This window comes from Montipora capricornis, chromosome 6, assembly GCF_036669925.1.
Source record: "Montipora capricornis isolate CH-2021 chromosome 6, ASM3666992v2, whole genome shotgun sequence".
Taxonomy (NCBI): Eukaryota; Metazoa; Cnidaria; class Anthozoa; order Scleractinia; family Acroporidae; genus Montipora; species Montipora capricornis.
Window position 1 is genome coordinate 8,071,226 of NC_090888.1, and position 13,929 is coordinate 8,085,154.

The window sequence follows — 13,929 nt, forward strand, 5'->3', positions numbered from 1 at the left end:
AAACCGGTGAAGCATTTGGTTAATGTTGGACGTTCTGCAACGGATAAGCGACTTCTGAGCGTTTGCAGGCGGTAATAAGTGCTCTTACAAGCGGTAAATTTTACCGGTTACCACCTGATGAGGAGACCCCTGGAACATGGTTGCTTTTCAGTGGCTTGGGCGAAACTCCTTCAGTTGTGGTTTGATTTGAGCCAGACAACTTGTCATCACAAGAATTACGATTGGCGGAGAGGGTATGAAACAGTCGACTGATTCAGTACTGATAAGCCACCACTTGATATTTGATTCCTATTGGTTAAAACTGTACTGAATCAAACATTCCAGTTTGTATACAAAAATTTGGTTTTATCAACGGAGTTGATAATGTAAATTGGCCACCGTACAGAGATTCTAAAAGCTGACGTTTCGAGCGTTAGCCCCTCGTCAGAGCGAATCGAGGGATTATGGGTTACGTGCAGTTTTTATAGTAGAGTAGGAGCTACGCTATTGGTGGTAACATGGCAACGTGAAAAATAGGAATATATTAGTTAAATGAAAAGCGTTCGTTAATACCGTGAGGATTAAGGGTGCCGATTTGAAAGATGAATTTTTGTTCCAGATTCTTGCGGCTTTCCGTCGTACCTAGATGTAGGGAAAGGCCGCAGATAGCCATGTGTTTTTTGGGGTGGTTAGGCAGATTAAAATGGCGAGCGACTGGCTTAGATGCATCCTTGTCATTCTTCTCAACATCGCGAAGGTGTTCGCGGAATCGGTCACCTAGTCGTCTACCTGTCTCACCAATGTATAATTTATTGCATAACGTACACCTTATGCAATAAATGACATTTGCGGAGGTACATGTGAAACGATCGATGATCTTAACAGATCGCTTAGGTCCCGATATCTTGCTAGTGTTAACAATGAAAAGACAAGTTTTGCATCGTGAGCGCGTGCATTTGAAAGTGCCGGGTTGCTCGTTAGTTTTGAGCGCGCTTCTAACTAAAAAGTTGCCTACGTTTTTGTCGCGTTTGAATGAAATAAGTGGAGGTTGCGAAAAGATTCTACTAGTCTTGGGATCATTTTGGAGTAATTTAAAATTACTAAGAATGATGCTTTGACTGCGTGATTATGAGGATGGAAAGTGAGGGTGAATGGAATTCTGTCATTCTTATCTTTTTGTGACGTTTGTAGTGATGACTGTCGATCAAATTGTTGGGCGCGATGATGGCCCGCTTTGACCACAGACAAGGGATAGCCACGTTTTTCGAAGAACTGGCACATCTCTGATTTGCTCGAAAAATCAGAGTCATCACTACATAGACGTCGAAGTCTAAGAAATTGAGAATAAGGAATGGAGTTCTTGACATGTGATGGATGTGACGATGAATACAACAAATAACTGTGTGAATCTGTAGGTTTGTATTGCACACTAGTGCATAGCACGTTGCCTCTAATAGAAACTTTGATATCTAGGAAAGCCAATGAAGTTTCCGAAATTTCCCGGGTATATTTAAGAGCCGGATGAAAAGAATTGATGGAGGTTATAAATTGATCGAGTTCTTCTCTGCTGGATGAAATAGCGCCGATGCAGTCGTCGATGTAGTGGCCGTAGAGTTCAGGTTTGGGGCCGTTGTAATGATTAAAAAATTGGTGTTCAACATATCCTACAAAAAGATTGGCATAACTAGGTCCCATTCTTGTGCCCATCGCTACACCATTAATTTGTTTGTAATAGTTGCCGGCGAATGAAAAACAGTTAAGCGTTAAAACTAGTTCGGGAAGGCTGAGGAGCGTTTCCAAACTAGGTTCTTTGACAGTGCGTTGATCGAAAAAGTGTTTAAGTGCTTGAAGACCTTCGCCATTAGGAATGACTGTGTATAGAGATGTAATGTCCATGGTGAAAATAAGTTTGTCTTGGCAGGAGAAATTGAAATCGTGGAAAATTTGTAGTGCGTGTGTACTGTCTTTAATGTATGATGGCAAAGATTTGACGATAGGCCTCATAATCCTGTCTAAGTAGCTAGAAATGAGTTCGGTAGGGCAACTACAGGCAGAAACGATAGGGCAACCTGGGTTGTTGGGTTTGTGAATTTTAGGCAAGAAGTAAATGCACGAAGTTCTAGGGGTGTTGATGATGAGATTGGCGGCAGTGTCCGGTAATTCTTGATTAACTATAAGATTTTGAATGGTGTCTTTGACAGCACCACAGTTTCTTTAGAAACTACCCCTTCATTCCAGTTTGGTTTTAGCTGGTGTTAAGGGTTAATCCGCGCTCCCCTTTCACTGCCATGTGTGATGCCCATTCATGTGGGCAGGCGCAATTTTTGTTATTACCTCTCCAGATCGGATCACGATGTCGTGGGCAAATCGTTGTACCCAAATCTTAAACCTGATTCGATAGGCAATGGGAAGCCAATGATGTTCCTAGAGAGCTAGTATAGTAAATGGTTAGAGCCCAAATGAAAACGAACACCATACGTAAGACTCCATTGGTAGTACAGTGTCTAAGTGGCTACCCACATGTATGCATTGCATATCTACTTTTTTAAACAACTCAGAGAAATACGAAAACACAATAGTTTCAATGCCCTGACTACAGGATGCTAAACTGGCACAGCAAGATTAATTGAGCAGTGAGGGAATAACTATCTTAAGCCAAATTTTCGAAAGAAAATTCCTTTCTTCATCAGGGTTCCCAAGGAATGATTTTGGCTTCTGGAGAAAGAGAGGGAAAGGCATAATTTGAATGGCCGGATTATGCATCTCTGGTATAAAAACGGCCAATTCTGTCCTGACGAGCAGCCTTTCTCAATGAAAACGTGTGAGCAGTTCAATTAGCTCATTCAAAGTCCCTGGATCAAAATACATGGAGTAACCAGGTATCTAGACAGAAAAAATTGTGACGAAAAAACAAGCAATTCCGACATTGAATAGATTTAGACATGAAATAAAAAGTTATGAGTTTGATGTCAATTTGAGAAAATTGAATATTACACTCTTAATGGCATCCCCTCTTGTTTTTTTGGTGTCAGCTACATACCGACAGCAAATTTCCTGCCAGGGAAGCATATCTTAGGAACTTTTAATTAGCTTGCGATAAGAAAGATGAAATGGGAAGCCATCACTTTTCTATAGGCTGTTTTCCCCTCGTTTACATAATAGAATTATCTATTTTTGATGTTCCGTGATGCCCAAGTATTTATTCTGTAACAACTGTCTCCATTAGCCGAAATCATTCCTTGGGAAACCCTGATGAAGAATGGCATTTTTCTTTCAAAATACTGGCTTGAGATAGTTATTCCTTTACTGTTCAATTAATCTTGCCATGCCAGTTTAGCATACTGTACTCAGAGCATTGAACCTATCGTGTTTTCATTCATTTATCTTCTAGGTGCACCCCAGATTTCTGAGAAAAACTTCCTGGTTTTGATTGTCAACAATGGTGGATAAAAAGTTGGACCTTTTGGAGCGGCATATGCAAGAACTTAGCGTTGCAAGAAAGGAGGGAGACAGACAAAGCAGGGGTTTGGCTTATTTCAATCTTGGTACATACTATCAGGGCACAGCTGACTTAAATAAGGCCATAACAAATTACACAGAAGCATTAGCCATTTTTAAGGAAGTGGGTTTCAGAGCGGGAGAAGGAGCAGCCTATGGCAATCTTGGCAACGCTTATCAAAGTCTTGGTAATTTCAAGCAAGCCATAGAGTACCACCATCAAGATCTTAGTATTGCAAAAGAGGTAGGGGACAGGGCCGGAGAAGGAGCAGCCTATGGCAATCTCGGCATTGGTTATAAAAGTCTTGGTAATTTCAAGCTAGCTATGGAGTACCACCATCAACATCTTAGTATTGCAAAAGAGGTAGGGGACAGGGCCCAAGAAGGAAGAGCTTATTGCAATCTCGGCAATGCTTATAAAAGTCTTGGTAATTTCAAGCAAGTCATAGAGTACCACCATCAACATCTTAGTATTGCAAAAGAGATAGGGGACAGGGCCGGAGAAGGAACAGCTTATGGCAATCTCGGCATCGCTTATAAAAGTCTTGGTAATTTCAAGCAAGCCATAGAGTACCACCATCAACATCTTAGTATTGCAAAAGAGGTAGGGGACAGGGCCGGAGAAGGAACAGCTTATGGCAATCTCGGCATCGCTTATAAAAGTCTTGGTAATTTCAAGCAAGCCATAGAGTACCACCATCAACATCTTAGTATTGCAAAAGAGGTAGGGGACAGGGCCGGAGAAGGAAAAGCTTATGGCAATCTTGGCAACGCTTATCAAAGTCTTGGTAATTTCAAGCAAGCCATAGAGTACCATCATCAACCTCTTAGTATTGCAAAACAGGTAGGGGACAGGGCCAGAGAAGGAATAGCTTATTGCAATCTCGGCAATGCTTATCAAAGTCTTGGTAATTTCAAGCAAGCCATAGAGTACCACCATCAACGTCTTAGTATTGCAAAAGAGGTAGGGGACAGGGCCGGAGAAGGAGCAGCCTATGGCAATCTCGGCATTGCTTATGAAAGTCTTGGTAATTTCAAGCAAGCTATAGAGTACCACCATCAATATCTTAGTATTGCAAAAGAGGTAGGGGACAGGGCCCCAGAAGGAAGAGCTTATTGCAATCTCGGCAATGCTTATCAAAGTCTTGGTAATTTCAAGCAAGCCATAGAGTACCACCATCAACATCTTAGTATTGCAAAAGAGGTAGGGGACAGGGCGGGAGAAGGAGCAGCCTATGGCAATCTCGGCAACGCTTATAAAAGTCTTGGTAATTTCAAGCAAGCCATAGAGTACCACCATCAACATCTTAGTATTGCAAAAGAGGTAGGGGACAGGGCGGGAGAAGGAGCAGCCTATGGCAATCTCGGCATTGCTTATGAAAGTCTTGGTAATTTCAAGCAAGCCATAGAGTACCACCATCAACATCTTAGTATTGCAAAAGAGGTAGGGGACAGGGCCAGAGAAGGAAAAACTTATTGCAATCTCGGCAACGCTTATAGAAGTCTTGGTAATTTCAAGCAAGCCATAAAGTACCACCATCAACATCTTAGTATTGCAAAACAGGTAGGGGACAGGGCCGGAGAAGGAACAGCTTATGGCAATCTCGGCAACGCTTATCAAAGTCTTGGTAATTTCAAGCAAGCCATAGAGTACCACCATCAACATCTTAGTATTGCAAAAGAGGTAGGGGACAGGGCTGGAGAAGGAACAGCCTATGGCAATCTCGGCATTGGTTATCAAAGTCTTGGTAATTTCAAGCAAGCTATAGAGTACCAACACCAACATCTTAGTATTGCAAAAGAGGTAGGGGACAGCGTGGGAGAAGGAGCAGCCTATGGCAATCTCGGCAACGCTTATAAAAGTCTTGGTAATTTCAAGCAAGCCATAGAGTACCACCATCAACATCTTAGTATTGCAAAAGAGGTAGGGGACAGGGCCGGAGAAGGAAAAACTTATTGCAATCTCGGCAACGCTTATAGAAGTCTTGGTAATTTCAAGCAAGCCATAGAGTACCACCATCAAGATCTTAGTATTGCAAAAGAGGTAGGGGACAGGGCCGGAGAAGGAACAGCTTATGGCAATCTCGGCAACGCTTATCAAAGTCTTGGTAATTTCAAGCAAGCCATAGAGTACCAGCATCAACATCTTAGTATTGCAAAAGAGGTAGGGGACAGGGCCGGAGAAGGAACAGCCTATGGCAATCTCGGCATTGGTTATCAAAGTCTTGGTAATTTCAAGCAAGCTATAAAGTACCACCATCAACATCTTAGTATTGCAAAAGAGGTAGGGGACAGGGCCGGAGAAGGAAAAACTTATTGCAATCTCGGCATCGCTTATAGAATTCTTGGTAATTTCAAGCAAGCCATAGAATACCACCATCAACATCTTAGTATTGCAAAAGAGGTAGGGGACAGGGCCGGAGAAGGAAAAACTTATTGCAATCTCGGCAACGCTTATAAAAGTCTTGGTAATTTCAAGCAAGCCATAGAGTACCACCATCAACATCTTAGTATTTGCCAGGAAACGGAGGACCCATTAGGGCTGGCAATGGCATGTTATCATATTGGTCTTGTTCATGGATTTTTTGGCTGCTTGAGCAAAGCTCTTAATTACTATCGTCTAAGCATTTATTATTTTGATGAAGTTAGGCATCTTCAGTCAGAGGATGCATGGAAAATAAGCTTTCGTGACACAAAGAGGTTTGCGTACACCACTCTGTGGATAGCACTCTTGAAGAATGGAGAGGTTGATGAAGCCTTGTATGCTGCTGAGCAAGGACGAGCACAGGCTTTGGTAGACATTTTAAAGATGCAATACAGCATTGATGGGGAACCTACAATGAAGGTAACTATCGCTTTGGTTATGAAAGATCTACCTTCACAAACTGTGTTCACAGCACTCGAAGGGAACACGATCAGCTTCTGGTTGCTAAGAGATGATATCGGGATAAATTTTAGACAAAAGAAAATCGAAAATGGAACTGCCAAGTCTCTGATGAAAAGTACTTTAGAACAGATCAATGCAGGGGCCGTTTTGCGATGCGAGAATCGTTCACTTGAAAGACAAGGCAGCGACTTCTCGAGCAGTAGGGAAGGTGTTGAAGAAACCTTTCGGTATTCGAGCTTTTCTGTGCACCCTTTGCAGCCCTTGTATGATGTCTTAGTCAGTCCTATAGCGGACTTGATCCAGGGTGATGACTTAGTGTTTGTTCCTGATGGACACTTTTGCCTGGCTCCTTTTTCTGCAATGAGTGACTCTGTAAGGATCCGTGTAATTCCCTCGCTGACTACTTTAAAATTGATCACTATGGCAACTGACAACTTCGAAAGTAAGAATGAAGCGCTGCTTGTAGGCGATCCGTGCTTGAGCAAAGTCACTTACGGCACTGGTGAACCCATGTATGGACAGCTGCCGTGTGCGAAAAAAGAGGTGGATATGATTGGAAAACTTCTGCAGACCACGCCTCTGACAGGTAAAAATGCAACCAAAGCTGACGTGCTGAAAAGAATGAAGTCAGTTGCTTTAATCCACATTGCTGCACACGGAGATGCCGAATTTGGAGAAATTGCTTTGGCCCCAAATCCCGAACGCACATCTAAGATCCCTAAAAAGGAAGATTACATGTTATCATTGAGCGATGTTCAAGCAGTTCGTCTTCAGGCAAGACTGGTTGTGCTGAGTTGCTGTCATAGTGGCCAGGGAGAGGTAAAATCTGAGGGTATTGTGGGAATAGCCAGGGCTTTCCTGTGTGCTGGTGCCCGGTCTGTTCTGGTGTCACTCTGGGCAATCGACGATGAAGCGACCTGGATGTTCATGAAGAGTTTCTACCAACACTTGGCAGATAGAAAAAGTGCAAGTGCAGCTCTTCACCATGCCATGAAATCTCTTCAGGAGACAAAAAATTATTCGGCCATAAAATACTGGGCGCCATTTGTCCTAATTGGCGATGATGTCACCTTTGAATTTGGGGAGCTCAAACACGAAAAGAATGGTAAGTGCCATTTAAATATAACTTTAATGACTGAATCGCTGTACTTTGTTCATGTTTTTAATCAGGAATTTGTCGAAAGGAGCAGGTACGTTCTTCACAGAGAAATGGCTTTATAAACGGTTGCCAGAGTGGATATTTTTACTCGAACTGCTTTGGCTAATACCTGAATTAAATAATGTCTGCTTTCACTGAGTCAGCTATTTCAGCTTCCGGCAGATAGCTAGCTGTTTGAGCCCGTGTTATGATGGAGTGACTGTAAAACTGATCGGTGATTGTCGATTGCTTATGTCAAGTGAAGTGAGTTATTGAGGTCTTCAAGTCTACATGTCAAAGTAACAGTGAATAGGAATTGTTGCTATTAACTTTAGCACAAACAGTTAAATGAATGAATTAAGATAATTATTTACTTGTTAATCAGAACAAAATTCATTATTGCCATTTAACCAACCACTTGTTTCTTTCTTGCTGGTTTTGTTTTTTCAGAAACGATGTCCAAAACGTGAGAAACTTACTTGGACTGTGATACGTTGATATGTTATTTTGGTTTCCTCGATTATATGAGTTATTGAAAAAAATTCAATCATTGATACCTCAGTACCAGTCAGACACAAGATATCATGCCAATTATAGTTAAAGTACCATGAGATTTCAGTAGTATTAAGATACTGTCCAAGTCCTTTCATTTGTGCCTTGTTTTGTAAGCATCTGTTCCAGGATTAGTTAATCACTTGATAGAAATCAGGCACTTGGCAAAACGGTTTGTTTCCATAACTGAGGATCTAGCCGTCTTGTTATTTTGGCCCTTGAAAATAACTCCAAGCTTTTGCGGTATGTTTCTCAGGTGACATGTATACTCTTTAGCTTGCTATACCAACTTTCCATTTACAATATCATTAAGTGACAGTCTCGGGGAATGTGTATTTTCTGTGTTTCTGTAAGGTTGGCCAAAGCTAAATAAGCAAATTAATTGTTTCGGGAGGCAAATGTCTATAAGCTTAAAAACAACCTAGGAAAGTAGAAGTGTTTGGAAATTACAACAATTTCAATGTAGCATTCACATTGAAATGATATGGAAATTCCTGGAACAAAACGCTTTATTCCCAAGGGTTTAAATCGGGCACAACATTGAGTCAGCCGATTTGCTTATTGTCTATTTTCCCGCGAAACGTGTTTCAAAAACAGACACTTTTCTGACGCTGATGAGGACTAGGACAATTTGGGTAAATCTAACTCTTGGGTGATGGACTCTTGCTAGGGCCTGGAACCAAACAAATGGAAAGTTCTTTACTTTGTAGTTTTGCATGTTCATTTTGTGATATTTTGTCACAGACTGGACCAATGCAAAATAATTCAATGAAATGGGCGATTTCTTAAAACTTCTAGAAGGTCAAAAGGTGTGTGGGGTAAAAGTTACCTGATCTCTTAATTAATTGTGTGCATTTTAAACCCCTGGGGAGGTGGGATTTTGCCCATGCATATGCTTGTGGAAATTTTTTGAATTTTAAAAATGGTATGACTACCCGAGTCACGTCATTTCATACCATTTCGCACCATTGCAAACGTTGGTCAGTAACTCTTGAGTTGACAAAGGTATTAAAAGGGAAGCATTCCATCCTTTCTCCATGTTAAAACTGAGGGCAGGATGGGCACCCATCTCCTAAACTGAGCACCCCAAATCGAGAGTAAGGTCTAAGGTCTACTTCTCCACTACCATAGTCACGTCGACCACGGCTGAACGTGCAAACAGATTCAATCCGAGCTAAAGTCTTTGTCTAGCTCTCCTCCACTTATGCAAATTTGGAGTATTTTGTACTTGCTATGAACGGTTATCACTTCTTTCCATCCCTCAAACTGACATTTCCCTTTTTATTCAACTTATACGACGTACAGTCTTTTTTAGACTTCAAATCTACTTCAAAGATTTTAAACAAGCTGAGAAGATTCAAAATAGGCGAGGCAAAGAGTTGAACCCGGATCAATGGCTTCACCTTGCAGTTTCCGATATCCTCTAGACCAACGAGTCAAGCTCCCGGAAAGTCGAATTTTTAGAGTATTGACATAATAGTACCTAGCAAAACAAAGGTTAACCTTCTTCAACGGGGTTTTTAGACCTAAATACTGTAGATCAGTGCTGTCATTCTGCTTGTTTTCATTGTTTTTAGAGCTGTAAACTTTTCAATATTAACATGGCATAATGAGTCGTGTAATTGTTACGAAATGTCCAATGTCAGTTTTAGGGATGGAAATTAGTGTTGACCGTTATGAACTCGCATGTTCATTTCCAACTCCTTGATAATGGCGTCATGAGGTCGCCGAAACGTCGGAAGTTTAGCTTTTTATCGCTAGTTTTTACATGTCCGTGTTTCACTGTTTTCATCTTTATTTGGTAATTTAACATTTATGTTTCCTGATTTCTTTTTAGGGAATTTAACAATCATGTAATTAAAGTTCCGTTTATCAGAGCAGTAGAAATGTTGTTTATATAAAGTAAGAATAAAAGAGGACCAAGGGAACTACTCTGTGGTACCTCACATTTCATCGTTTGTTTGTTTTTGCCATTTGGCCAAAAATCGCGATTTTCAACACTTTTGGAAAAATTGTTATTTCTCTTCTAATAGGTCTTATTTAAAGTGTTTTAGTATAGCACAAATCTATGATAGTTAAGCTTTGCATCCATAAAAATTAGGCTATAAGGTGACTCGTATTTCCTAGTTTTTTGGCCTTGCGAAGTTTGCCCAAAAATGATTTGACGATAGGTCTTTCCCGATTGGGCTGGCAAACTGGAAAATGGTGCTTCAAAAATGGCAAAGAAGTGCTTAAATAATGCGCGACTTTTGAAAAAGGTGCTCGAAATTTACTGATTTTCATCGGTATGCTTATTTTTTTTAAAAAAAGAATTGCCCTTTCGTTAAGTTGTTTAGAAATGTTCAGATAACTAAAACATTAATGTCTTTTGAGCAAAAAAAAATTCCTCAGTGAAATATACTTTAAAGCCTGCGATGATTTCAAATTGCTTCACTTCAAACGCAACATTTCAACCATGTAACTTTTCGGGTGTTTAATTTAAATTAAAGGGTGTTCAAGGTTTTGTACGCACCTTTGTACATGTGCTATACGAATACGTGAGAAAATCCTGTAATCTTAATACAGATTGAAACTGTTCAATAGTGACTTAAGTTTCTTTTGGAAACATTATTTCTTCGAAAAAATTACATGGTGGTTGTCAAAGCGTTATTGGCAGTTCTTGGCCACAATACTTACCTACTAGAGAAAGTTATCTGGCCTTTGAACTACTCACGCCATGTGCCCCTATCCATATTTCTTTCTCATAGTGCACATGCACATAGAAATCGTAATCTTATTTAAAAGGCCCTTCAAAGGTTTGACTCCCAATTTCATTACCAATATGTTTCGAATATATGTGATATCAACCGGATTAATGTGCTGTTCACTCTCCATTCAACCTGTTAAGGCAACTACTTCGGTCTTTACTCTTTTTTTTTTCACTGGTAGGAAACTTTGGAACTCTTTTCCTCTCCACATTAGATTACTAATACTAACTATAGTAAAGGAGTTTCAACCACCCTTCTAAACCTAGATAAATTCATGTGACTGGTGACTGCTGTACGTTTTGTAAATAGTTTCGATTTTTATACGTTTTCATAGATATAATTTCATTTTTACTTACTCTATTTTTTCGAAGACAATCAACTTTCTGCTATTTCAAATTTGAGTTGAAATACAGATATTACAGTTTTTGTTGAACAACCGGGACCATGGTATTGATACCTCCAAATGTCGAAACTGCTAATCAGTTGGAACAATTTTACAATTAGCTTTGGCTCCTTTTAATGCTATTTCATTTGCAGTTTATAGTAACCTAGCCTAGAGACTTGTCCTAACAGATGGCAATAGTGGGAGTTTAGGAGTGGTAACCTCCAATTTAAGATCACCGCTTCTTGACTATTAACAATTTAAGAAATAGAGGACGTTTTCCATGTTTCCATAGCCTCACTTAAACACAAGCAGGAGTTGGCAGAATTCGAGACAGTTATGCAAACCCGAGACGCAGTCGAGGGTTTGCACAACATTGGAACACGGAAAAAAAGTTCTCTATTGCTTTTAGAAAATATTACTCAAAGATGATTCGAAAAATGAAGGAAAGTGCTGTTTTTTACTTCTTGATTCAAACAGATTTTCTTGATATACGCTCATATTTCCTACCAGCCAATCAAAACGCCCGTCTGGCTACATAACCAATCAAAATACGTGTGGTGTCACAGCCGTGTTTCGATACTCTCATTTAAACACAGCTATTGACCAATGAGAGTGGGCGTACTACTATCCTAATTATTTTATAAAGAGAGGTTAAAGGGAAAGCACGGTCTAGAAAAAGTTTCTCCAAATTGCTAAGACTTTCCCCAGGAATTCGAAAAATAATTGCCGTTTTGTCCACTTCCCTGTAAAAATGTGACAAGAGCACTTTGAAGTTGCCTCTTCGTGACTTGCATTGGAGAGTGCCATCTTGGATATGACTTAGCAATATAGTCAACAAACATGTTCGACCTCACCAAGTTCTTCGTTCCCCAATCACTTTCTCAATGTTGTCTGACCTTTCTGCTCCAAGAAATTCAAATGTAAGATGAACTATGGTAAACGGTCTTGTGGTTCAATAGCTAGTAGGCCAAGTAGGCCATAAGTGCGACAGAAACTCAAGTCACTTAATACTTGTAGACTCTCTGGTCAATCAAACTACGGGGCAATTAATCAGCCAGAGCAAATGTAAACAAGACAAAAACCTTGAACATGTGACATACAAATATTCGACAAGCCCACCTTCTTTTCTTTTTCACTTTCTTTCTTCTGCGACAGCCGTCTTTGATGCTTCAGCAAACGTATTTGTTTCGCCAACGAAACTTTCAGATGTTATTCAATACACACAGCAAGGCCTTTTCACAGCACAATTACCGCTTTTGGGGTTTTATACGCTTCCGAGGGGGATGAAACTAGACACATGTCTAGACTTAGAACACATATTAAAAAAATAAATAAATAAATAAAAGATTCCACCGGAAAATGAAAATTTAAAGAAAAGTTGGCCTGCGAAAATAAAACATGGATGGATTCCTCAAACTTGAAAACCTGACTGCATGCTATATATTGTCTGTTCGGGTCTTTCATTTTGCTAAAGAGGACTTCAAGCAGGCTCTTCAGGTATATGAATATTGGTCTTGGTAACATTCGCTTCATACTGAAATCTCAGTCAAACAGTCTAAAATATCATATTGGAGCCTGAAAACTGAATCAAGCAATATATAGACGACTTTTACTGTTATGCGCTTTTCCAGGCAGTAAAATAAACAACTTGAAATGCAGTTAAATTTTGTTAGCTTCATAGACACTACTGAAACGATTTACTCTCACCATTTGATGGAAATATATAAATCGATCGTTTGCTTTGAAGTTGTAACAGCGATCTCCAGGCGTTTATTTCACAGCTCTCTTTCGCTTCGTAAAACTGTAAACTGAAATTAACAATGAACGCAAATCAAGTCAAATGTTGGTTTTTGATTCTTTTTACGCATTCGAGGGGAATAAAAATAGAAATTCCAGATGAAATAATGTTTATACATGTATGTTACCTTTAGCAGTGCGATTCCAGTGCTTACTATACGAGAAAAAAAATGACTTCCGGTGAATATTAAAGCAATCGAGATCTTAGGCTAAGTAACGCCATTTCCGAGTTCATCTCTGCCCCCTCTTCAAAGTGAGTCTAAGTGCGAAGTTTCTCTTATGAAAATTAGTTTTCATTCATATGTAAAGTAGAACTTATTACCATCACACAAGGTTCGCACTTGGACTCACTTTGAAGAGGAGGCAGACATGAACTTGGCCGATGAGCGTTTTCACTCACGTGACCAGCAGCCATATTGGCCTTCTGAAACAAAAGAAAGTATTTGCATAAAAATAGAGTTCAATTCCCGTAGGATTAGTTGGGTACACCATCATGGCCGCCATTTCTTTGTTTTGGAACACCAACATGGCCGATGTGACGTCATGTAAAAACGCTATATTAACAAGGGCGGTCTGGAGCTGTGAGAAGGCGTGGGATTTGTCACATATGGTTTAGGGGCCGACATTTCCCTCCCTCAATGCCGTACCGGGAGGAACGTCGGTATCTGAAAGCAGCGAAGGGCTAACTGCGTCTAAAAGCGATCGCACGGACCGAAATCACGGGATAACTCATTTTGTTCTACGCTCCGGCCCCACGTACAGAGGTACTACATTTTTCTTTCTTGTTCAAACATTCTGTCAGCGCATGCGCAAATGTTCTGGCTTTCCGATATATACCATACCAAAAAAAAAATGCTGGTTTTAAAAAGGAATTGACCTTTCAGCTGATCCTACAGGCATAAACGTAACGTAAGAACCGTGCGTGACTGGTCTTCTCGATACTGAG

At 40.2% G+C, this 13,929-nt stretch overlaps 2 protein-coding genes across 2 annotated transcripts in view; both read left to right on the top strand.

Moving 5' to 3' along the window:
• LOC138051401 (tetratricopeptide repeat protein 28-like) overlaps nucleotides 1-3,490 on the top strand; it is a 695,954-nt gene extending 692,464 nt beyond the window's left edge. Inside the window, exon 12 of the transcript XR_011132794.1 lies at nucleotides 3,371-3,490. The gene's annotated coding sequence lies outside the window, so the exon portion shown is untranslated. The remainder of the gene's footprint in view (nucleotides 1-3,370) is intronic.
• A 63-nt stretch (nucleotides 3,491-3,553) lies between these two features.
• LOC138053158 (tetratricopeptide repeat protein 28-like) lies at nucleotides 3,554-9,979 on the top strand (the record flags this gene model as incomplete). The annotated part of the gene is made up of 2 exons (XM_068899826.1): nucleotides 3,554-7,469; nucleotides 7,953-9,979. Coding segments are annotated over 2 exons (3,936 nt in total), but the record flags the coding sequence as incomplete, so codon positions are not given.
• Between the last annotated feature and the right edge of the window lie 3,950 nt (nucleotides 9,980-13,929).